Below are 24263 nucleotides of genomic sequence, written 5' to 3' on the forward strand. Positions count from 1 at the left end.
TTTATGTTCTGTTATTTTTTATTGTACAGCTTCTTTTCTTTTAATTATGTTGAATGGTGAGCTTGAGTGCCCTGAAAGACATTTATCAATAAAATCCATTTTTATTAATACATTATATGTGTTGCAGCACTATTTGCTAATTGTTAGCCACTGTGCCTATGTAGTTTCCCATGGTATGTTAGCATTCAGATAGCGTATTTTGTAAGACTTGGGTCAATCAGATCTTCAGCCACCACTTTGTAATGTATAATAAAAACTTGAACAATGTGTTGTTTGTTTACTCAAACAACAATAACAATAATGTTTTCCTTTCCTTCAAAAAAAAAAAAATTAGATGTGGGGATTCCATCCGCCTGAATACATTTAACTTACTTCTGTCTTGTTTTTTTTGACAAACACTTAGTCCCGCTAGGCTGCTGTATTTTGATATGAGTCATGATGATGGCACTTACTTGTAGAGTTAAGTATAAGGTAGCAGAACCAATGATTGAAATAAAAGTGTTTGTGGAGGGGTGAGGAGTGGGGGTCTTCCTTCTTACATGTCTCCCAGTGTGGCAGAAGGGGAAGAGGGTGCGGGGTGTAGTTGGCTCACAGATTATGCACCAATTACACTCCATCCAGAGGGCGTTAATAGGGTTTGAAAAGGATTTACACAACCTGTCCAGTCAAATGCTGCGTGCTTTGTGTATGACATCATTTGGATCACCTCACATACCAGCTGACCCCCCATAAACACCCCCCCCCCCCCCCTCCCCACCCGTTTAAACGTAGCCTCACGTTCGCATCAAGCCGTCTACCTGCACCGGGCACACGTCACCACACATCTCTTCTCCGATTGGACGATATCCAGCGTTAAACCCCGCCCCCTCCCCCCAGCTTCTTCCTCCGTCGCTCTCCCGCTCCTCCCTTCCCTGCCCCTGTTTACAGACTACGGCGTGAGCTACGGTCGCCGTATATAATCCCGAGTGTGGCCGCGTAGCATCCTCAGAGAGGAGAGGAGATGGGAAAAGGGGGTGTAAGGAAGCAAAACAAGTATTTGAAAAAAATAAAATAAAAAACGGATTAAAGCGAGGAGTCTGATGGACTTGACCGTCACTGACGCGTGGATGCTGAGGATGAGGATGCGACTAGCTTGATTGCGGAAGGGGGGGACGCAAAATAACCACCTTTTACTAGTACATGTATATTTCATCATTTTCCGTTAAGGGGAAGAGGATTTGACTCCACGGGAATGGACGTGAGCACTCAACACTGAGGTAAGAGACATTTTCCCCTGTTTTAGGAGGTCTTCAAGGAGGGCTGTCGTGTTAGAATATAACATAACCAGAGGTTTTCAAAATGAGGTTTAGGGACCCATAATGGCTCCAGGGCCCATTTTATTGGGTCCACTATTGCCATAAAATATTATTAACTCATTATTCCTGTCAATATTGATTGATGGATGTCAAGGCATTTGTGCGTCATCGAGGGGGCGGGGGGGAGATACTTGTATTTGTCATTTTGGTTTTATACTAACCAGCAAAGAGTACTAGTGGTTAGCATGTTAGAGGTTCTATGGTTGAACCTCCCACATTAAAACATGCATGTTAGGGTAATCAAATTCGTCTTATCAATGTAAATGTAGTGTGAATAGTTGTTTATTACGTACATACGTATACATACAGTATGTTACATACGTACTCTGCGATTGACTGGTGACCGGTCCAAGGTGTACAAAGTCACCTGAGAAAGGATCAAGCTCACCCATGACCATAATGAGGACAAACGGTATAGCAAATGTATGATTTGTTTTTACTCTGTATTCACCTATACTCGTCCTTAAGTCTGGACACAGTCAGGCAACAGAAAAGTGAAATACAATTTTCTAAAAACAACGTCTTCAAAAACATTTTATAATTAGCATCGTAAATCAAGTTTCCAGCATTTGTGATGCAAAGGTTGATGTTCTTTTCAAGATTCACATGAACTTGATGCGATAAGGTTGAAGCTTTCTCTTTATGTGTCTCCCTATGGAGAAATTTCTCTTGGCGCAAGGGACAGCTAAATACACAAACACAATCCCTCATAATTCAACACATACAGTAAACACCACATACATATTAAATCAGTGCAGTCCTCATCCATCCGAACTTCATCCCGTTAGTTGTTTATCGGTTTTATTTACACATACAAAATTTTACTCATTTCGACTCACAGTTCAGTACATGCATGGTGGTTTAATACGTGTTTTTCTTTTCCCGTAAAAAAAAAAAAAGATACAGCGATGACTGAGCCTCGTGTGTTGGCTGTGCAATTAAGGCACGTTGGAGGCACCAGCTGTGCCTTCTACGCCACCTTAATTGAATAATAAGCTTGATAGTCATGGAAGTCTGTATTCCTTCATTCGTCATAGAATTTATATACGTGCTGCAAGTATGTATGATTTGACTGGTGGCTCGGATGTAAATATAGCCACACGGACGCCATGGAAACAGGCTGAGCTCCTCTCATAACCATGCACCTGTATGGTTCCTTTTTTTTTTTTTTTTTTTAAATCAGTCAATTCTTATTTTTAGTAATTAGACATCTTGTGTGTATTATGAGTCAGTGGTGGAGCACACCATAAAGGCTGTTTGTTTTTCTTTTCTGTGACGTACTGTAGATGTATTCATGTGATGTGAGTTAGGCCCCGCGTGCTCACGCTTCTATACACCCACCTGCCACCTCATTTGGTACACTGACATAATGCATCCAATTAAAAAACAACAACAAAAAAACTACCATAACAAAGGTGTTAGCATTCAAATGGTGACTCGATTCATGTTTGTGGCCATGTATTCCTGTCGATATTCTGTCATTTGTTGATGTACTGATCATATCAATATTCTGGCAGTATTTCTAGGAATTAAACGTTGCATTTTGGTTTTTGAAACCCTGTGTTTGTCTAATAGAAGAAGAAACAACAAAGATGATAAGCCTCAAATGGCTTTTGATTCATTTTCTGTTGCTTCCCAAATTCTGCCTTTAATAACAAATAGGACTTGCTACATTGGTATGCGCAGGTCTTACTGATGTTGTGGATGTGCTTTTCAAATACTGTACATTTCTAATTTGGCAGCAGCCGGGTGTGTTTTTAGCTGACCCAAATAGAAGTTGTTTCAGGCAAAAAAAAATGTGGAAGGAATTTGGATGAACACGTATCTAGTTTTCTGAATAAAAACCTAGGTTGGTGGAGATGTCATTCATAGTATTATGTTTGCGTACACTGACACTTCTACGCTCGTGATAGAATGAAATTTGCATAAAGAGGACAAAATCCGCCGTGCCGGGAGGCAATTATTTAACGCTGAATTGGCTTCTAACACATATTCCTCTCTTCCAAGGCCCCCCAAGTTCTCCAGTTGTTCACCCATGGCCCTCATTCACGAGCCCCGCGCCCCATCTCCGTCTCTATCCGGCTTCAACACCCCTCTCTCCGACCCCCCGTCCTTTCGCCGACTCGATGCTGAAACGCCCTGCACCCCTGAAATGGACCTGACGCCAACCCAGTGCGTCCTTCGGAACGTCCTTTCTATAGACATGGGGGGCACAGTACAACCTGGAGGAGGAGGGAGAGGAGAAGGCGGCGACGGGCCGACGACAGGGCCCCACCAGACGCCGGGCGATGAGCAACAGGAGCACTTCGCCAACAGCGTCCTCAAGCTACACGAGCATGACGGCGGTCCCGCCAGGACAGAGGGAGAGGGGACGGAGGCGGACGGCAGCGCGGTGCGGCGCGATGCGGCCAACACCAGGCTGCAGTGCCAATCCAGTGGAGGGGGTGGGGGCTTTCTGGAGGGCTTGTTTGGCTGTCTGCGACCGGTCTGGACTATGATCGGGAAGGCCTACTCCACTGAACACAAGCACAACCTGGACGGTAAGTTTACTGGCTGCCTTGCTTCCCCCTCTAGCACATCATTAAGTACGCCTATAAAAGCCAGCATGAGATACCTTTTTAAGTCTGCTCTGATGCTTTGCTCAGATAATTAAGTGATATCACCACCACGATTAATTTCATTAAACAGTTGTAAACCAGGCTTAGGGGATATTTTTCTTATCAGTCTATTTAATTAAGTCCTGCAAGGGACATGTTAAATTTATAAATACGTCTGTTGCAATGCTCAAACACTAACCTCCATTTCAGATTACCTTAAAAAAGGCCACAGTGGCTTCCTTGAACCTGAAGATACCATTTTATATTATTTATTACATATTTATATTATATTTTACACATGTGCATGTGTGTATTGGCAGGCCCATTGGAATGCTCAGGCGCAGTTTTCCTCAACGTAAAAGAAAACATCACAAAATAATGCTCTCTGATGATGATGAGGTTAATTACCGTATTGGCCCGAATATAAGACGGCCTTGATTATAAGACGACCCCCTCTTTTTCAAGACTCAAGTTTGAAAAAAAGACTTTTTGAACACCAATTTTTATACAGAAAATATAATTGAGAGAAAAAGCATGTTATTTTGCCTCATTCAAATCTAAAGTGCAATCACATTCGTAAATGAATGGCTTCTGGTTTTTGAAATGTAAATTACATCATAACTTCTCCTCAGCTGCCGGTTAACCTGGCCAATCTTCGACCCACTTTTCTCCAGATTGTCGCTACGTTTCTCCATTTTCTGTGATCCCTTCTATTATTTTCTTCTCTTTTCCTTCTTACCGCTATTTTTTATTTTTCTTCTTCGTGCTACCACTATTTTTATTTTTATTCTTCGTGGCAGGGGTTCGCTTTGGCCTGGGAGTCAAGTTCAGCATTCGCGTCATTTGGTATCTGACGCCATCTAGCGTCGTGAATGGGTATAACGTCTAGACCCCGAATATAAGACGACCCCCACTTTTTCAGTCTTATTTCAATGCAAAAAACACCCTCTTATATTCAGGCCAATACGGTATGCACCTTCTGCTATCTGGTGAAAGAACATTTCATTGTTTTGTCTCGGATTGCAATGATTAATCAAAATCATTTGATTAACAAAATAAGTCGAAGCAACATTTCTGCCATGAAGCTTTGCAGGGATCATCTTTCAACACAGACTCGACACTCGCACCACTCTTTGTAGAAATTGGCAGCGAGCCCAGATGAAAGTGTGCGTAAAAGACAACGAATGTCCAAAGTTTGGATCATTTCATGCTTACAAAAGAAGATAACCTCAACTGATGCGCGGACTGCCTAGTTAACCGCCATTTGCTAACCTCTGAGCTCACAAAACACAATTCTACTTTTCATTCGCTGACACCCACGTCACTAACTGACCTTTAAAGCCACAGATGCTCAGTCACAGAATGCGATGACTGCGACCCCAAGTTGAAAAGACTAATTTTTGCACCTGGGCATTTTGTTGTTTGATAATGAAAAATCAACTATGATCTGAGTATTCAACTAGTTGATGGGATAATATTCGATAGCTGCAGTCCAAATTCTGGTTGTCACTATACGTCATTGATAGGAAAACAAAGATGAATTATACTCTTCAGGCCAATAAAGTGAGATTGGATAATTATAATGCCGCGACACAGTGGTTGGAAATTACTACTTTACCAGGCTGCAAATATACTAAATGGCCCAGTAGCTGCAGCTTTCTTAACCCTGTTATAAACACTTTTTTTTTACAGAGCACGAGATGCTCCATCAAAATCTCCACTGGTCTTACCCTCCCCGGATATTCCCCACCCCCAGAACCCACATCGGCCTGCTCGTGCCCACCCCCACCTCCATCCATCCATCCATCCCACTGCAGCCCTCTAATGAAGCCGGCCCCCTCTGACGCACTGTTGTTTATGTCTGCAGCCACTACAATAGCGCAACGTTCCCGCGGGACTCCTCTTCCAAATCTGCCTCATGTATTATGCATGGCCACGCTCTGATCCCTCTGCCTCTCATCTCTATTAACCTGACACACGCGCGCGCACGCATGCGCTCATTCACGCACGCGCGCGCACACATACACACGCGTACCGCTGCAAATAGAAACAGTTTAATATGCAACGCCTGGCACCAGCCAATAAACTGGCAGAAGAGGAAGCCAAACTTATAAACACCTTGCACATCGCTCACATGGGTGGCAGATTTACATCTAACCTTGTCTTTATGGCTCGCTGATATTTTATTACCCCCCGAATACCCCCCACCCACTTTTCTATTTGATTCCCACTGCCATTTACTTCCGCCTCCTCCTCCACTTCCTCCATTGTCTCCTTTTTGCTTCTCTTTATTCTGAGCGGTCATCACTCTCAATCCATCTGCACCTCACAGCCCTCACTCGCAATATATATATATATATATATATACATATATATATATATATATATATATATATATATATATAAGCAGTGTGACACTCATCCAAGGTCAAACGTATCAAATTTAGATCAGCATTCACTTTTGAAATGAATTTTGATTTCAGGACCCAGACGAGATTCTCAGGGAATCATTTAAGAAACGTAGTATGAAGTACAGGTGCATCTTAATAAATTAGAATATTGCATTGTGAAGACGGTTTGTGTATTTCAGTCGTACAATTATATACGGATGCATTAAATAGTTTTAATTGTCTGCTGTGTAATATTCGAATTTTCAGCGATGGTGAGGTGGGGGTTTTCACCAGCTGTTAACTACAATTATCAAAATGATATATTTTTAAATCTCATGAAATATTTCACTCTGGGGAGTCAATTTAGCCGCATCTTAATTAATTAAAATATTGTGGGCAACTATTTCAGTAGGTGAAAGGGATTCACTAAACACAGTGAAATATTTCGTGATTAAATTTTTCTAAGGAATGTTGGTGACACCGCCAATTCCCCACATAAAGAAAATTATAATTATATAACAATAAGTAAAATGATTTTCCTACATGTTTCACGAATTTGTATTCTACTTTAGATGAGTTTCACATTTTTGAACTTAACGATGTAATAAAGTAACAAACATCTCCACCACTTGTTTATTTATTGAGATGCGCTTGTATATCGATGATTCCAGTTCGAAATTCCCCATTCCTGCTCAAAAAGGTTCAATGTTGAGAATTCATTGAAATGGAAAGCATTAAAGCACTCCATGATGCTGGAAGCTCCCTTTTATGACAGGCGGGTTAATAACCGTGGCACGGTCTGCATATCTATGGAAATCAGTGATGTGATTTTCAGCAATAGCCTGCTTGGCAGACGTGGAACAAACAGGAAGAAATGGAAGAGTGGCTCCATGGTGACAAAGCTCTCCTCTGGAGCAGGGCAAAAAAAAAAAAAAAAAAAAAAGCAGGAAAATTGCCCTTTATTGATTTTAACCACCGGCCTGGATTTCTTCCATTTAACACACAAAGCAGACCAGTGGAGCTCTATCACACGACACCAACGTTAAAATATTATTAAACGTCTTATTTGCCACGGACGGCGATATTCATTCATACCGTGCTTATTAGTATAAAAAATGTATTTGAATAGTTGTATACCTCCTCCGCATTAACAGCCTGCCATCGGTCGACCCTTAAGGGGCACCCCCTCACTTCTTTTTAACCCGTCTTATTCCCCGTCTGTACAGCCAACATGAGAGCTCTCAAATCCTCTCCCTCCCCCTTACCGAGTGCTGCACCCTTGTTTCGCGTCAGCCCCACAAAAGGTACTAAAGGAGGATTTGGGAGGCTGAGTCAGAATTACACGCAGGAGATTAAGAGCTCCCGCATTGACTACACACTCATTACGTTTAGTTGGAACTGCAAAAGAACACGATAGCACCTTAAATGTTTTGCATGCTAACTAGAAAGTAGTAATATGGCCGACAAAATGACTTTTTGGTGGCATTCTACAGTCCAGTAAATGCTAACTGAGCTTGACTTCTTACACCACGTGATGTATTTTTGCTCGAACTGTCCTGTGTCCGTATCAACCCCCTGTCATGATGCCCGTGACCCATCCATAATGCCTTAACGACCCACTTGAGTGAACGCTGGTGCGTTTTGGCTGCCGCTGCTCAACCCGTATTGTTTTGTGTTTTTTGTTATTGTAAAGTGTCCTTGGGTGTCTTGAAAGGCGCTTATAAATAAAATGTATTATTATTATTATTATTACTTTTGTGTCCTGCGCCACCAATTGAGAATAACTGGTTGAGAGTCTTCCATGACAGCTGACTTTCAGGAAGAGATTAGGGTTCAGCCAGTACAGGTCGCCCACCAATCGCAAAGCGCATACAGCGCATACTCAACAAACCAGTCATATACATATTCTAAGACACAGTTCAGAGTAGGCCTGAACCATTTTTTAAGGCAATCTAATTGCATTGTTTTCCCCCTTAAGAGTGCAACCGTGATTTGATATGAGTTTGTCCTCTTCCCCTGCATTTTTTAGCAACAAGCAAGAATCTTTATTACAATCAACAAGATCAGAATTTTTCTACATACTGTATGTAAATTAACTTTTGTCTTATAAATTAGCCTCATGCTAAAATGAAGCCAAATGAACTATGAATGAAGAACAGAGACAATTTAGTTATCTGCTTCAGTTAGCGGCGTTAACTCACATGACACTTTGACTTGCAGTCTTTTAAGGGTTCTTTGCAACAGCCTCACAAAATTCTACCAAACAAGTATGACAAAAATATGAGTCAGTGCCAGCATGATGGTGTCTTTGCGTTCATGCAACAATATCTAAAACATTTCCATAACAATAAAAGCATCAGTCAGGTATAAAAGATTCACTGATAGCACAACAGCCTGCGAAAAGAAGCGTAGCGTCACGGTCCGTTTTACTGTTTTACACTTGTGAGGTTCTGGGGTCGAATCCACGGGATTCTGACAGGATGGGAGTCAAATTTACCTTTAGTCACGGGATTGGGACAGGACAGGGAGTGACAGACTGTTCAATTAAATTAGTCAAATGCAACATTATTTTTGTTGTTGTTGTTGCTTTATGAAGCTGACCTCCAAAATGGGAGTGGTACGGTAGTGGGTGTCATGCTGAACAGGAGCAGGATGGAATGGGGCAGGATTTTTTAATTTTTTTTTTTTGGTATGGTCCGGTACTGGGACAGGACAGGAGTTTTGTCTGTGGGAATGGGTTGGGACGGGAAATCCACTATCGTGTCCACCTCTACTTCGAATCTCAGCTTATGTCTTCTGTACTCCCGCTTCCTCTCCCATTCCACAAACGTGTTAGGTTCATTGGAAATTGGTGCGAATGTGATTATAAATGCTCTTCTGTAATTAACTGGTGACCATTCAAGGGTGTAACCCACTTCTCTCGCCAAAAGTCAGCTGGGATGGGCTCCAGTTCACGGACGACCACAATGAGGAAAAGTGCAATCGAAAACGAACGGCTGAATAATAGTGATGACCCAGCTAGCACATCACTCCTGCTTTGTTAGCGTTAGCATCAGTTCTAAGCTGATTGTTTGTCACACTTGTATTTTAATTGTATTTGAAAACATGAGTTTAGTAACTATATGTGTAGTGCAGTGGGAAGAGTCCAAGAACTCAGACCTCAAGGTGTATCACTTGACTTTCTTTTCATCTAAATTAAATCGGTAAAATTATTCAATTAGAATGAAATGTAGAACGATTTATTCCAGTGAAGCTCACAGGTACATCCTGTTTTCAGAAGCATGGGAAGTCCCCTTCGAGGAGATATCAGATCTACAGTGGGTGGGCAGTGGCGCCCAGGGTGCCGTTTTCTTGGGCAAGCTACATGGACAGGAAGTGGCGGTGAAGAAAGTGCGGAACATCAAGGAGACGGATATCAAGCACCTCCGCAAGCTCAAACATCCAAACATCATTACTTTCAAGTAAGTAAGTCAAGTGCTGATAATCTGGGACATCACGTTTTGGTAAGGTGAACCCTCGTGCTGTCAGGAACAGCAATTGACGCTCCCCCCCCCCCCCCCCTATATATGTCGCCTATATTAATGGTTCAAACAGTTAGCCACAAACTCTGATTCCCAAACAGTTCCATAGCCTCTTCAAATCATTTTACAACATTACCCTTAAAAATAAGGGATTATTTGATTTTAAAATACAGCATCGGACATGCCTGTATAAGGTGGGCTCTTGTGCAAACTTTCGGAAGGAGAACAGTTTTTTTATTTTCAGGAGACAGCCAGGGATAAGTTTCACACAACAAACAAACAAAGGGAATGGATTTGTTCATATTGCCACATATTTACTGTAACTTCCACCACTGCCAATAGTAATCCTGATCTTTACCCGTCGCAGCTAGTTTTACCACCCTGCTTTCTATGGCATCAACCCCGCAAGGAGTCTCACCCGATTGTATGACTTCTACTGCGATCTGTCATCACGCTGCTGTTCGCTGTCAACACTAGCTACTCCTTCACTAACGTGGTGCCTTATGAGGAGCAGGAACATCTTAGAGCAAAAAACATGCAAATAAGCGCAAAAAAAAAAGCAAAGTTTTGGTCAGTCCGTTTGGTGTTTACTGTACATTTGAAAAGATGTAACAGTCAGTCAATTCATCAATCATTTTGAGAATAAATTTATGGTTTGGAGATTTCAGGCTCTCAAACAGTGAATCTCCTCTGATTTCCGTCGTTCTGCATGAAAGCAGGACCTCTTGGGTACTGATCGATGCGTAGGACTACCAGCTTAATACACCCTTCAGAAATGAGACATTTTCTAAAATTACTTTTCATAATGTGAAAAAATCCGTACAGCATAAGCAGTATTGAAAATAGACGGATGGATGGATAATGTTGCCGTTATAAATGTTCATCTCACATCTCATAATTAGGAAACATCAATATCAATATGAGACACTTTGTATGTAGAAATCTCTGCCAGTGTTTACATTTTCAAATTTTTCCTTTTACAACATTATGAGAAAATCGCAATGTCCCATCACTGGTGAACTAGAACAAGCCCGCGGGTGACTTATGTGGGCCTCGATGGCAAGCTGTTGCCCGCGGGCACCACGTTGGTAATGCCTGGTATATACTTTACAGTACGTCCTAGAGTACTGTATGTATAGATCATATTCCCCCCTGGTGGCTAAGGCGCCACACAGCTGCTTTAAGTATGAAATTATGATGCGCTGTTTAATTCTATTATTCTATTTTATGATGGCATTTTTTTTTAATCTTTGTAATTGAAAAACATCATACATTATTTTTGAGGGTGTTTTACGGGGTGCTGGAACGGATTAATGGCATTTTCATTCATTTCAATGTGGAAATGCGCTTTTTTGATATATGAACGTGTTCACGGAATAAATTAAAACTTGTAAGAGAAGACGCCACTGAACGTAGTATTCTCTTTGGAAAAATGGTTGTGTCCCCATATTGTTGCTGTCCAATGAAAAGCATGTATTTCTCCAACAGAGGGATTTGCACCCAGGCTCCGTGCTATTGCATCCTCATGGAGTACTGTGCCCAGGGCCAGCTCTACGAGGTGCTGAGAGCAGGCAGGAAGATCACGCCGTCACTCCTCATGGACTGGGCCATGGGCGTCGCTGGCGGGATGAACTACCTTCACTTGCACAAGATCATCCACAGGGACCTCAAATCACCCAAGTGAGCGCCGTAAACAATCTGGAAAGTAACAGCCGGGCGCAGTGCCGACAAACTGTCCTGACGATCATTTGTCTTGCAGTATTCTGATCACGTATGATGACGCGGTGAAGATCTCCGATTTTGGCACGTCCAAGGAGCTGAGTGATAAGAGCACCAAGATGTCCTTTGCGGGTACGGTGGCCTGGATGGCGCCGGAGGTCATACGGAACGAGCCCGTCTCAGAGAAGGTGGATATTTGGTATGTAGCCTCTGTGAATCTTTTTGGGACTTTTCTTGCCTGGTTTCATTGTGAATCACTAAAGAGAGTCAGATATGTGAGATCAGGGGTTCTCAAAGGTTTTAGGTCCAGGGTCCCCTCCCTCACAGGGGCGACATATTCCCTCATCATCATAACACCAATTAAAATCAAAAAGTCATCATCTTTCTAGTATCACGTTGGATATGTCCTAAGGTAAAGTGCCATATTGTTGAAGTTTAACAATGAAAGAAATATAACACATTTGATTGTAAAAAATAAATACATACAGCTTCATTCTTTTTAAAATAGGATTATATTCTAAAAAAGACACCACTTGTTTTCCAATCAAAATAGAGCTTTATTCCTATAATAAAATGTGTTTTGGGGTTTTTTTTTGCGGACCCCCAAGCTAAGGCCCACAGACCCCAATTTGAAAAGGACTGGACTGGAAGCTACTACTGTACAGAGCGAGGGATCTCGTTTCAAGAAAATCTATCATAAGATCTCATTACAAGAAATTCTATAGGCTCCCTGCCATGTTTGATGGTGTGCCCTGTGCTCAACCCTCAGCTCTCCCACTACTCATCCCTCGCTCCCTCCCTCATCGTCCCCGCTTTGCTCTTGCCCGCGTAGTAAAAAGGAGCGCTGGCTAATTTAATAATTGATTTGCCAGATGCTGCAGTGCTCAGGAAAGGCTGGAATAACCTTCCAATCCTGCGGCTGCTTTGGCCCGGGGCCAGCAGTGCATTAGCCGAGAGGTGAAAACAGGATTAAAAAGCTTTTCGATGCAGAATGAGAGCACATCACCTATGCATATCATAGAGTGGCTCTTAATGTATGTAAATCACTTGATCACTTCTCATTTGATTGTAAGAGCACCCGGTTATCTTACACTTAGATGAAATACGACAACAGTTGCTCCAAAGCCAAACATTTCACCGCTTGCTAAAAATCGTGTATTTTTCTTTATGTTTGCGAAAATTCTCAGTCTTCCAAGTCACGATAATTGGCAATGGTTGAAACGAGGCAACTCAAGTGTACTTTTTCCTTTTCCCTCAAAAATAACATTATTAGTAGGACTCATAATAATTGCCTATAATGAACTCAATAATAACTTTATTGTTTAAAAAAAAAACTAAAATATTTTTCTTATAAAATTCAAACTTTAAATATTTTTTTTCTTTTTCCGGGCCTGTAAAAAAAATGTTTTGCTCCTATCCTATTTTCGCATGGCAAATACAAATACAACAACAGTAGACGAGTGCATTTTAACACACAAGGACCTCTTACAAGCAAAACAGGCCAAACTAAAGCACATACGCTAATCGAACTCATCTGTTGTAACACTATGTCTTCACCTAGATATTGACCCAACAGTTATTTACAGCCGAGTTGCGGGGGAGGAAAATACATACGGAAAAAATTGGCAGTTAAAAAGACTCAATGCATCCAACGTCATACCAGTAGAGAACATTGCAATAGTGGTAACAGCTAAATGGGAACCGAACCTAACAGTGTGATCATATCATGTCATGTATTCATATAAACAGTCGCATCTATTTACAACAAATCATAATCCGGACTCGTGCTGCACCAACACTAAGGTTAAAAGCTCAGTGAGCAGTGTCCTCGCTGATACAGACCACTCGAGTGGCTGTGGTCACCGCGCCAGCGCTAGAGACGCTGTCCTCTTGGTCAAAAGGAAGTGACTGAATCCTTCAATTACAGGCTGATTCTTTAACTCGAACAAGCAACCGTGCTGATTGGACAAGACGTTTGATTATTCAAGCAGAGAGGTGCAAAAAAATGTCACCGTTACAAATGTAAACACGCCATCTGGATGCTATAAGTGAGCGATGCTCTTGGCTCCTTGGAAACACCGTCACCGTGGCAACCGAAAGAAGCTGCCAACATCAGACTCTCTGAAGATTTCTCACGTACTCGCGGGGGTTCGTCTCTGACAACAATGACTTTTTAAAAATATTTTGCCGATACCGGAGAAATATTTCATCACTTCTTATCAAAGTGGCTAAAAAGGTGTCATTTCCATCTCCAAAGACGTGTGCAGCTCAAGCGAGATTAAGTGTCCATCATAGATAACGGTCGCAAAGGAAGGCGGGCCGCATTTCCATAAAGTTTCAAGTGTGACATTTAGGTAATGCCACCTTTCATCCGTTTCTATCACACTCTTTTTTTGGAACTGAATATGCGTCGTGTGTGTGTGTGGGGGTGTTTGTGCAGGTCTTTCGGCGTTGTGCTGTGGGAGATGCTGACGGGAGAGGTGCCCTACAAGGACGTAGACTCCTCTGCTATCATCTGGGGTGTGGGCAATAACAGCCTGCAGCTGCCCGTACCTGACAGCTGTCCCGACAGCTTCAAACTGCTCTTGAGGCAAAGCTGGTAAGCAGGCGGAAAGATAACACAAATTGCGTTTTTTTTAAAAAAAAAAAAGATAAACACATATGAAAAAAAAAACAAGCCATTTTCTCTTCCCGAATTAATTCGAGTCTCCAAATAGGAATTGCAAACCAAGAAACAGACCCTCGTTCCGACAGATTCTCCTGCATCTGGACATCGCTTCAGCAGACATCTTGTCGACCCCACAAGAAACCTACTTCCAGTCACAGGTACAATTCTTCTACACCGGGAAAAGACCAAAGACCACATTTAAAACCGCTTTTGGATGTCAAGGATGGGTTCCCTGCTGTTCTCACCAAAGGTCAGTCTGGGTTAAGTTTATTAATAGTGAACGAAAACTAAAGAAATAGCTAAAAGTAAGAATGAAACGAAAAAAGGTTTGCACGAAATAAATTCAAGGGAGCTTTAAAAAAAACTAACAGAAAAAAAAAAAAACAATAACTAACTGAAACTTTGTTTCACGGTCCTAATACTAAAGAAAATTCTACCAAATATGTACTTTGTTTTCATCAAGCTTTCGGGTTTTATTTTAAATGCGTTTATTTTGGTATTACTGTTCGGCTTCAAGAAAGAAGGTCAAACAGTTCTTTGGGAATTGTAGTTGACTTAATTAGACAAAACTTCCTGACGTTTTTTCATCTTGCACTCCAAAAATGTTAAATTATATACATTTTTTAAAAAAGAATAAAATAAAACTAATAAAAACACAAGCAGATTTCTATTTTACGCCGAATTTGAAAGAAATACCGCTGCTACAATTAGTCCACTTTCATTTTTTTGACAGCAGGGTATCGTGGTCCCTTTTTAGTGCTGGTATACAAGTGAGCCAAGACTCTCATGGGATTAATGAAGTACTGTATCTCCCTCTCTAGACCAGGGGTGCCCAAACCTTTTGGACCGAAGATCGACTTTTCAATCAAACAACCTCCCGCGATCGACCTGTTACCGCGCACGCACATACACACGCACACCATGATGAGCAACAGCCTGACACGCAGGCATGGGATGCACTTTTGCAGCCCGTTATCAATCGTAGCTCACGCGTACCGTTCAAAGTGCTTCCCTCGGTCCTCTAGATTCCTATTCTTTGCCCGTGCCCTCGGTGAATTGTACACGAAACAAACTCTGAATGAGAACAATGAGAATGATAAAAGATATAGCGCAACAGCTCTGATAACAAGCTGCCACTGCAGACTGCTGAGCGCTAACAACTTCCGGTGACGCGGGTCACGCGCCACCGTAGGTTAAAGATTTACCTGCTTTCTTTTATTTTATTTTTTTAATACTTTTTGTGAAAATGAAGCTGATAGGATGATGAGGGTGCAGTGTACATTAACACCAAAATATATATTACTAACATGCACAAAGTCACACAAATGTTTTTTTTAAATCTCCTCTACACCCCTCGCGATCGACTTGGGACCAGTTCGCGATCTACCGATCGATCGCTATCGACGTAATGCGCACCCCTGATCTAGAGTCTAGATTCTAGACGCACTCAATGTACGCCATAAATGTTCTTACCTAAGGCTGAGAAATACAGTAGCGAATGAGGTCCCACATTCCCTTTCCATTCTTTGTTAGCATTCCTCATTTTGACTGATGAGTTCAATGTGGTGCGCTCATCGTAATTTCCCATTTGTAAGTGCACAGGTAACTCCCAAAACTAGGTCTTCACCTAATTCCGCAGCATTCCGTTTTAAACAAAACACCACCAATGAGAAATGCTTCCTTCCCCTTCCATTGTTTGTTTTTCTTCTGTCCCACCGATGCTTTCATTGCCATGCGGTTTTCCGATTCCCCATTTTGAAATGCAGGGGTAAACGCTCCAAAAAAAAAAAAGCCCTTCAGATAACACCGGTGCATCCCATTCCACACAAAATTGCCACTAGCAAGAAGTGGCTCAATTAAATGTGACTTCACGAATGTTCATCCGCTGGAAAACCTGTGAAGAGGTTCCATTAATAATTGGCTGTGAAAGGCGTGACATTTGTTTCCAGTCTGGTGCGGCTACAGCGGGGCCCTCTTGTGGCCTCCTGGGAGCCCGCTAATGATTGATCTTCCTTTGAGCCTTCAAAACACATCGCTGCTGTTATTTCTTTGTGTTTGGCACGTCACACTCGCTAATGCCCGGCCAACCTCCGTCATTCTAAAGCAGTCGAGTGTGTCATTGCAAAAGGAGGGTGCGTGTCGGAGTAGCCAAGAATACACACGCCGGATAACCATGCGACGCATGCTGCCTATTTCCTTTAAAGGTCATGGCGCAAAAACCTCCATCAAAGCACTCGCTGCTTATTATTTCTCCCTGTACCCCCCCCCCGACCCTCACCCCTGGCCCCCGCTCGCTCCCCCAGTCCCACCTCGATCTTCCACGGTTTCACTCTTCTCTGCCCCATAATGGGTTTTTCTCGTGACGTCGAGAAGAAGAATTTGCCGCTGCTGGAGTGTATTGATTTCTCTAATGGTGTGGAGCAGAGAGAGCGCAAAGAAAGGGTCTGGCGATATTGAAGAGTGCACATCCAGTCCATTAGCTTAATAAGAAGAGCATCACTCATGCACAGAAACACACCCACACCCACACGCACAAACACATAACTGACCTCCACGCTATGACAGGTATCAAATAACGGCTGTCACGATTCACCGTCCGTGTGTTTTTGTGTTCACGGCATGTCGGTTCATGTTCACATTTGCTCCCCGATTATTGATTGTCATTAATCGCCCGAATGGCTTTTGTCTCCATAATGCAGATGATTTCCTAATGTTTCTGAAGCGCTAAATGTTATTTTAATGCGCTCGTATCAGGCGATTTAAGTGTTGCCCTTTTTTTTTTTTTTTTGGTGGGTTCACTTCAGGAACGGTCCTCGTAACCGAGGTTTGCGTTTTATGATGTTTCCTTTTAGGCTGAGTGGAGAGATGAAGTCAGGCACCATTTTGAGAAGATCAAGTCCGAGGGAACATGTCTTCACCGACTGGATGAGGAGCTCATCAAACGGCGCAGGGAGGAACTGAGGTCAGATCCTCCACAATGTGACGCACGCCACTAAGACAATGTAGCAACCGCAAAATGTAAATACAGGCCAAAATTGTGAATTTATTGGAGCAATAACGATTGATAGTAGACTGTCAAAATGAACGCGTTAATAGCGGAGAAAGAAAGATTCTCAAATGTTGGTCTTAATTCATCCATCCATCTATTTTATGAACCGCTTTATCCTCACGAGGGTCGCGGGGGGTGCTGGAGCCTATCTCAGCTGTCTTCAGGCAGTAGGCGGGGGACACCCTGAACCGGTTGCCAACCAATTGCGGGGCACACACAGACGAACAACCATCCACACTCACACTACTCACACCTAGGGACAATTCGGAGTGGTCAATCAGCCTGCTATGCATGTTTTTGGAATGTGGGAGGAAACCGGAGTACCCGGAGAAAACCCACGCAGGCCCGGGGAGAACATGCAAAGAAGGGATCAAACCTCTGCAATGTGAGGTCAGCGCGCTAACTACTGGATCACTGGGCCGCCTTGGTCATAATTTTAGAAAAAACAATGTATTAGAAGGCAAAGAACCAGGGTTGTGACTAATTACGCAGGGCAGTGGATATAAAATATCCTGAAATAATTGTTCAAAATATATTAACCCTTTCAGGGACAGAGGTTACTACAGTGGACGGCTTTCCATGTTATGTTACAGGGTGCATGAAAGAGGAAAGAATGAAACATATGGAATGTAAAAATACAATCTAATGATTGAATAAAATGCCATTCAATAAGCAAAGATGTCATGAAAACATAAAAACGATCCTTATCTTTCAGAAAGCAGAATTGATAAAGTTCTTGTCAACGTCAATCGGGATTCATCACCGATTCAATCAGAATCATTTTACTCCTACCTCGTGTTAACTGTAACTAGCAATAAAGTACAATGAAGATGCAGTGTGCAGTAATTTTGTCGTCTCAAGTCAATAATACAATCCCCCTCCTCCCCCGCCTCCACACAGACATGCACTTGACATCCGGGAGCACTACGAGAGGAAACTGGAGCGAGCCAACAACCTCTACATGGAGCTCAACGCCATCATGCTGCAGTTGGAGCTCAAGGAGAAGGAGCTGCTCAAGTATGAAAGCTCACCTCACCTCCAGACGACATTGACGTCAGCGCAGAGACCGACCTGCGCTGTCTTGCTCTCGCTATCAAGTGAATATTGACCGTTTGTTCATCGCAGGAGGGAGCAGTCGCTGGACAAGAAGTACCCGGGTTGCTTTAAGCACCACAGCTCCAGACAATCGGCCTCCTCCAACTCCATGGAGAAACTCATGAAGAAACGCAACGTGCCTCAGAAGCTGCCCGCGCACAGCAAGAGGTCAGTTCGACGCGCTCAACAAAAGGCTTTTGCTGAAGCCACGCCAGCGCTGCGTTGTGAATTGTAACTAACGTGGAGCGAATGAGTTCCGCTGTCAAAACGTCACCATCATTTTCTTATCTTATATAACCTTGACTAACTTTTCCAGGCAATGTTTTAAGTAACATTTTCAACATTCGTGGCATACAAGAAGGAAAATAAATTGATCACTGTATTATGAAGTTCAATGCAGATCAAATCAAGTATAATGACCCGAACCTTTCAAGCCAACAAAAAGATGTTTGCAGGGTGAGACTGACATCTTGTGCTATTCTGCGGGTAAAGGAATGGCTATTGCTATAAGCCAAAGATAAAGCAAAACACACTTGATCTTCATCTGTTCAGCTAAAAAAACAAAACCAAAAAACACACTTTTTGTTCTTCGAAAACATTGTACTTTATTCTTGTAATGTTTTGAATGAACCTTTTAAAATACTTTTTTTTCTGTTTTTTTCTCAAATAAGACATTTTCGAAAATATCCATCTATCTGGAAAATATAGGATTTTTTTTCTTGGAAATATACAAGTGCTTGAAAGAACGACTTCAACCATGAAAACCTTTGACCTTGAAAAACAACGTCCTCGTAAGATGACTTAAGTCTATTAAGTTGAATTTTGTCATTGTTTTTTTTTTCTTCATGGTGGGCCGAGACGTTTGTGCGTGCAGAGATGCGTTTTGACAACCTTTTTAGGGCCGACCGATTAATCCACCAACCGATTTAATCAGCTGAAATTGGCTTTTAAAATTGGCGGATTTTGTGCTGAATTTGGACTTTTTGTGATTTATTTTTGTCACGCTGCATAGTGGACCTCAAAAAAGCAGGCAAGAGCAGGTTGTATTGATAAAAACACAGAAAACTAAATCCAAAACAAAGTCCTAAAAACATGACAACTACAACAAACAATGACCTGACACTAAGTGGTTGGGCGGGAGTCCTTTTATACTACTAAATACATAACGACCAACAGGTGTGCAGCTGCAAGGGAAGCCCTACAGTGCCACCTGTTGGTCACAAACGGAATCAGAATTTTTTAATACAGTACATGAACACATTACAAGATAAAATGAAGAAAATGAGATTCAAAATTCCCCTGCAATGAAATGGTCACATTTGACAATTTTTCCTCTATGTTCTAAAGTTAAACGAATACTAACATCTTCATCGATGCTATTTTATTCATTATAGATTTTTTAAATGGATTGATTAATCAGTTTTCTGAATTGTACTCTGCTGCATATCGGAATTTGCCCAAAACATATAAATAACTAAATAAATATGGGTCATTCACTCATCTTTTATGTCACCGTTGTTCAATGAAGTGTGTCCTTTGTCTCCTTCAGGCCAGACTTACTCAAGTCAGAAGTCATCCTTCCCAAACTGGACTCCTCCATGACTCAGGTGACCATCCCCACCAAAGGCTCCACGTCGCCCGGCCGCTCCCGCCGAGGGAAGCCACGCTACAGGAAAGCGGGCAAAGGCAGCGGCAGCGAGCTGGCTCAGCTGAAGGCCACGCTGTCTTCATCGCTAGCCATGATCAGTGCCACCACGTCGGTCCCCAGCAGCAAGCAGCGTCTGGACCCCAGCGCTGCGCTCAGGGGCCTGCAGCACGACCTGCTGCTTAAGAAGATGTCATCCTCCAGCCCCGACCTCATCTCCACCACGCTGGAGGCGGAAGGACGCAGGAAGGGCCAGGCCGTCCCCGGCCTGGACCGGGCGGGTAGCCAGAGCGCCTCGGCCGGGTTGGAGGAAGGCAGCCCGGACGGCGGCCCGGACGTGAGCGTCGGGGCGGAAGAACTGGCGGAAACGCCGCCGCGCAGCGACACGCCCAGCGAAGACGCCACCTCCGTCCCGTTCGCCAGCAGTCCTGACTCGCCGTGCGGCAAGGGGGCGGCAGCGAGGCGGCCGTCGTCCGCCGGGAGCCCCCGCCTTCCTCAGGATGGCGAGGAGAAGGAGGAGGGCCCGGTGATCACGCGCTCGCCCAGGAGTCAACGCCTCACGCCATCGGCGCTACTCTACAGGGCGGCGGTCACTCGCAGTCAGGTGAGATGACCCTTAGAACAGGAAATGGAGCCCACTGCAAAGTGAGCAATACGTTTTCAACAGCGCTGGTCCTCATACGGCTTGTGGGTGAGCAGGAGCCTACCCCAGCTGACTTAGGCCAAAAGAAGCAGGATACAACCTGGACTGCTCAGCCAGCCAACAAAATGGAGCTTTCGCTTTCAGTGGCTCAAATGTTGCTGTTGACACTTCCCTTTACGTTCCGGAATTGTTGCATGACTTTTTGAATGATGGAGCATGTGAATGTTTTCCACAGAGACGCGGCGTGTCGTCCGAGGAAGAGGAGGGAGAGGTGGACAGCGAAGTGGATTTGCCCAGAAGATGGTGAGTGTGTGTGTTTGTTTTTCTCAATCGCTGCACGAGAATGGGAATAGCAGGAATTTTGGTTTTGCCTCATGTTCATTCATCCCCATTGAGGAATAAAGTATTACCGCACACTTGGGCACAATCAGTCATCAAGTAACACATATTTTATAAGAACAACAAAAAAACTTTTCTCAAAGGTGGAGTCTGTTATAGTTAAAGCTGCTTGCAATATCTGAATATGGCCGCACTTCAGCTGCCCCCCCCCCCTGACTTCACGAACAAGCAAATGCACTCTGTACAAGCTGTCATTAGAAACAGCGGCAACATTGTTAGCATAGCTTATTTATGATGGAAAGTTGCAAGGCAATAAATAGATTGTTTGTTTTAATAGAAGAGAAGTGATCGACTTATCTGACAACCAGGAGAGCAACGACTTTGTTTTAGTTTTCCAGCTCCAGTTGACCATCCGCATAGAAAACCACCAGAACATGTTTATCCTAGATTTGTCTCGAGGACTGTCCAATTAATTCTTCTGAGTTTTGGTTGTTAACTGGAGTTCAATAATCCAGTCAAGAAAACAATCAGCACGACTGGGTTGGGCGGCAACAACAGGTGGCCTGATTGTGCACGAGCATGCATGCCTGATGATGACTGACACACCATTGGGTCACGCCTTCTGTCTCTACACAGTCTGTGATTGGCTAGTTTAGACATGTCGTGACAAGTTTAGTCAAATAGTTAAAAAATACATCAGAGGCATAAGATGGCGTCAGAGTGAGTTGATTTCTGAAAATATTTAAATAATAATCTACTGGTCATACACACAAACATGACAAAATGGTTCGGTTTTTTGGAGGTGTTTTTTTAATTTTTTTTAATGAAGACTGCAAACTCCACCTTTAACACTTTTGGAAGAAACATTTATTCAATTGAATTGCTTTAAAAAAACAGCGCGGGCATGCAGAACGCTCCAATTAACTGTTTTTTGGTTCTATATACCTGTGTATATATATATATATATATATATATATATAATTAAAACCATTGAATTGTCGATCATCTAATTATTTTGAAATTTTCAGAATCATTTTCAAACATTTACATTTTATAATATTTTATATTTACATGTTAAACAGTTTTCTTTTCATTTTAACTCAAATTCAATTTTCAATACATGCATGCTTAGAAAAAAATAATTGAATTGAAATCATTTGATACATACAGTATATATATATGAATATAAAACATTAGTTTGTGTGCTTGCTACCTGGCTAGCTAACTAGCTAGAGAGCTCGAGTCTCCATTCCAAAGTAAGAAGCGGCCTGCATGCGGCCGTAGCTGACGTGGTGTACTTTGCATTTGACCCCAGGAGGCCGGCGAGCATGAGCAAATGCCAGTCGCTGTCCACGTTCAGCTCAGAGAACCTGTCGGTGTCGGACGGCGAGGAAGGCAACACCACGGACCACTCGCACAGCGGCACGCCCGACGTGGTCAGCACCAACACGGACGAGCGCCTGGATGACAAGAGCGACGACCTCCTCTCACAGGGCTCCGAGATCCCCGCCGACCCCGCCGCCTCCGACGGCCTGTCCGAGAAGGAGGCCGCCGTCCGCCACGTCAAGACGCAGCTGGCCACTCACGAGCTCAACTACGATGAGGTGAGTTTGCATTCCTCTTGAGGGCTCTGCTCCTTCGGCCTTCCACGCATACTCATAAAAGGTTCAAATGTGTCGTGACTATGAGAATTAATGCTAATTATTTAAAAAAAACATACCCGTTGAACATTTATACATATGTTATATGTATAGTTGTGGGGAATCTACGTAAAGCATAAGTAAAAGCATCATCTCAAATAAATGCCTTCTTCTCCCCTATAAACATTTTTTTAAGGTTCTCTACGATGACTCAGACTGCGACAGCGCCGAGTTGGACCACCCGGGCTGCGTGGAGCCCAGCCAGAACTGGTGAAGGTCACCACCAGCCCAACCCTGTACGCTAGACAGAGCTCATTGAACCCCTCGTCATCACAAACACGCGCACACAGCAAAGGCAGGACATGAGGACTTTTTGAGCGGACTGAACAAAGTGTGTGTGGTTTCTCACCGTGTCACGTGACGGAATCCAATCAGGTTTTGTTTGGCCTAATTATGCACTCTGTCGTCTATTTATTTATTTATTGTCTTCAAGAATATTCACATTGTGTCGTCGTAAACTACATTGCCATTTTCTACGTGTACATAAAGCCGCCCGTGTAAAATGAACAAATTTCTAATGCGCGAGATTGTATCGTTTAAAAAAAAAAAGGTGCTGATGTTTCTACCTGTTGACCACATGAAGCTTTTTTTTTGTGTTTGTTATTTGAATGTATCCTTGCTTGTGCATCCCAACGCAGGGGAACAAAAGGGGAAGAGTTATGTGAACAAAGAAGAAGCAATATGTCCAAATCTATAGCGGCATCTACTGGACTATTTCTCTGGATGTAAATACTTTATTTAGTTTTTAAAAAAAAAGCATGCTTCTGATATATACATACTGGATATTTATGGTTTAGAAGTAAGCTTTGTAAAGAGGGTGCATTGAATGCGATACAATAAAGATGGCAGATTTTTTGCAAAATGAGGCAGACAATTTCTATTCCTGATCATCCGAGAAATGCACAATTTAAATCCGTTTAATTACTTGAAAAAAATACATCACAGTCCTGCTCTTTTGTAAATTTTCCATAAAAATTGTTTTATTTGAATCGTGTGGTATTTTCAACATACATATGTGTAACACACACACGATCCTGTTTTGTTTGTGTTTTTCTGAGTCTCAGGCTGGAGTGTGGGCGTTTCCCTCGTGAGCCGTGCCTAACTTGAATCTAGCCTCATTACCGTCTACATTATAAACCACACCACGCGGCTATCTGGCTGTCGGATTATTAAGTCTTGCTCACGACTCTTTTTTCCAAGCGCTTCAATTTTCTCAACACGCTCCATTTTTGCCACGTCGTTCAAGGTGGGGTTTTTTGTACTTTTTTCATTATGGTGTCATCTCGGTTTTGTATTCTCATGTTTTGGATTCTCTTGTCCCTTTAGTTCACAAGCTATTTATGTTTTTGTCGTTCCTTGCCTGTTGCAAACGCTTTTTATTTGTTCAGCACTTTCCTGCTTCTTTGTTAACAGCGTCCTGCGTTGCTTTGTTGAAAACATTTTTTTCATACTATTTTATCTGTCTACACTTGTGGAATCCTCATTCTTTCAGAGCTTCGTCCAGATACTTCACACACACACACACACACACACTTTCTCTTT

General features: G+C 42.8%; 1 protein-coding gene across 1 annotated transcript; it reads left to right on the top strand.

Annotated features, from left to right (window-relative positions):
- The first annotated feature begins 934 nt into the window (after nt 1-934).
- LOC147201093 (mitogen-activated protein kinase kinase kinase 12-like) lies at nt 935-23587 on the top strand. Its single transcript, XM_086118693.1, has 14 exons — nt 935-1256; nt 3363-3895; nt 9620-9803; nt 11352-11543; nt 11623-11781; nt 14023-14181; nt 14300-14408; nt 17103-17212; nt 18200-18316; nt 18425-18562; nt 19944-20643; nt 20918-20985; nt 22337-22625; nt 22858-23587. Exons 2-14 carry the CDS (start codon nt 3391-3393, stop codon nt 22933-22935), a joined length of 2808 nt encoding a protein of 935 aa, XP_085974819.1. The 5' UTR covers nt 935-1256; nt 3363-3390; the 3' UTR covers nt 22936-23587.
- The last annotated feature ends 676 nt before the right edge of the window (nt 23588-24263 follow it).

This window comes from Hippocampus guttulatus, chromosome 8 (assembly GCF_054856545.1).
Source record: "Hippocampus guttulatus isolate MCC_2025c chromosome 8, RoL_Hgut_1.0, whole genome shotgun sequence".
NCBI classification, from domain to species: Eukaryota; Metazoa; Chordata; class Actinopteri; order Syngnathiformes; family Syngnathidae; genus Hippocampus; species Hippocampus guttulatus.

Excerpts from the sequence above, each read along its gene's own strand:
- LOC147201093 (XM_086118693.1), top strand. The coding sequence starts at position 3,391 with ATGGCCCTCATTCACGAGCCCCGCGCCCCATCTCCGTCTCTATCCGGC. Across the intron at positions 17,213-18,199 it reads CGGCGCAGGGAGGAACTGAG|ACATGCACTTGACATCCGGG; the intron begins GTCAGATCCTCC and ends GCCTCCACACAG. Across the intron at positions 18,563-19,943 it reads CTGCCCGCGCACAGCAAGAG|GCCAGACTTACTCAAGTCAG; the intron begins GTCAGTTCGACG and ends TGTCTCCTTCAG.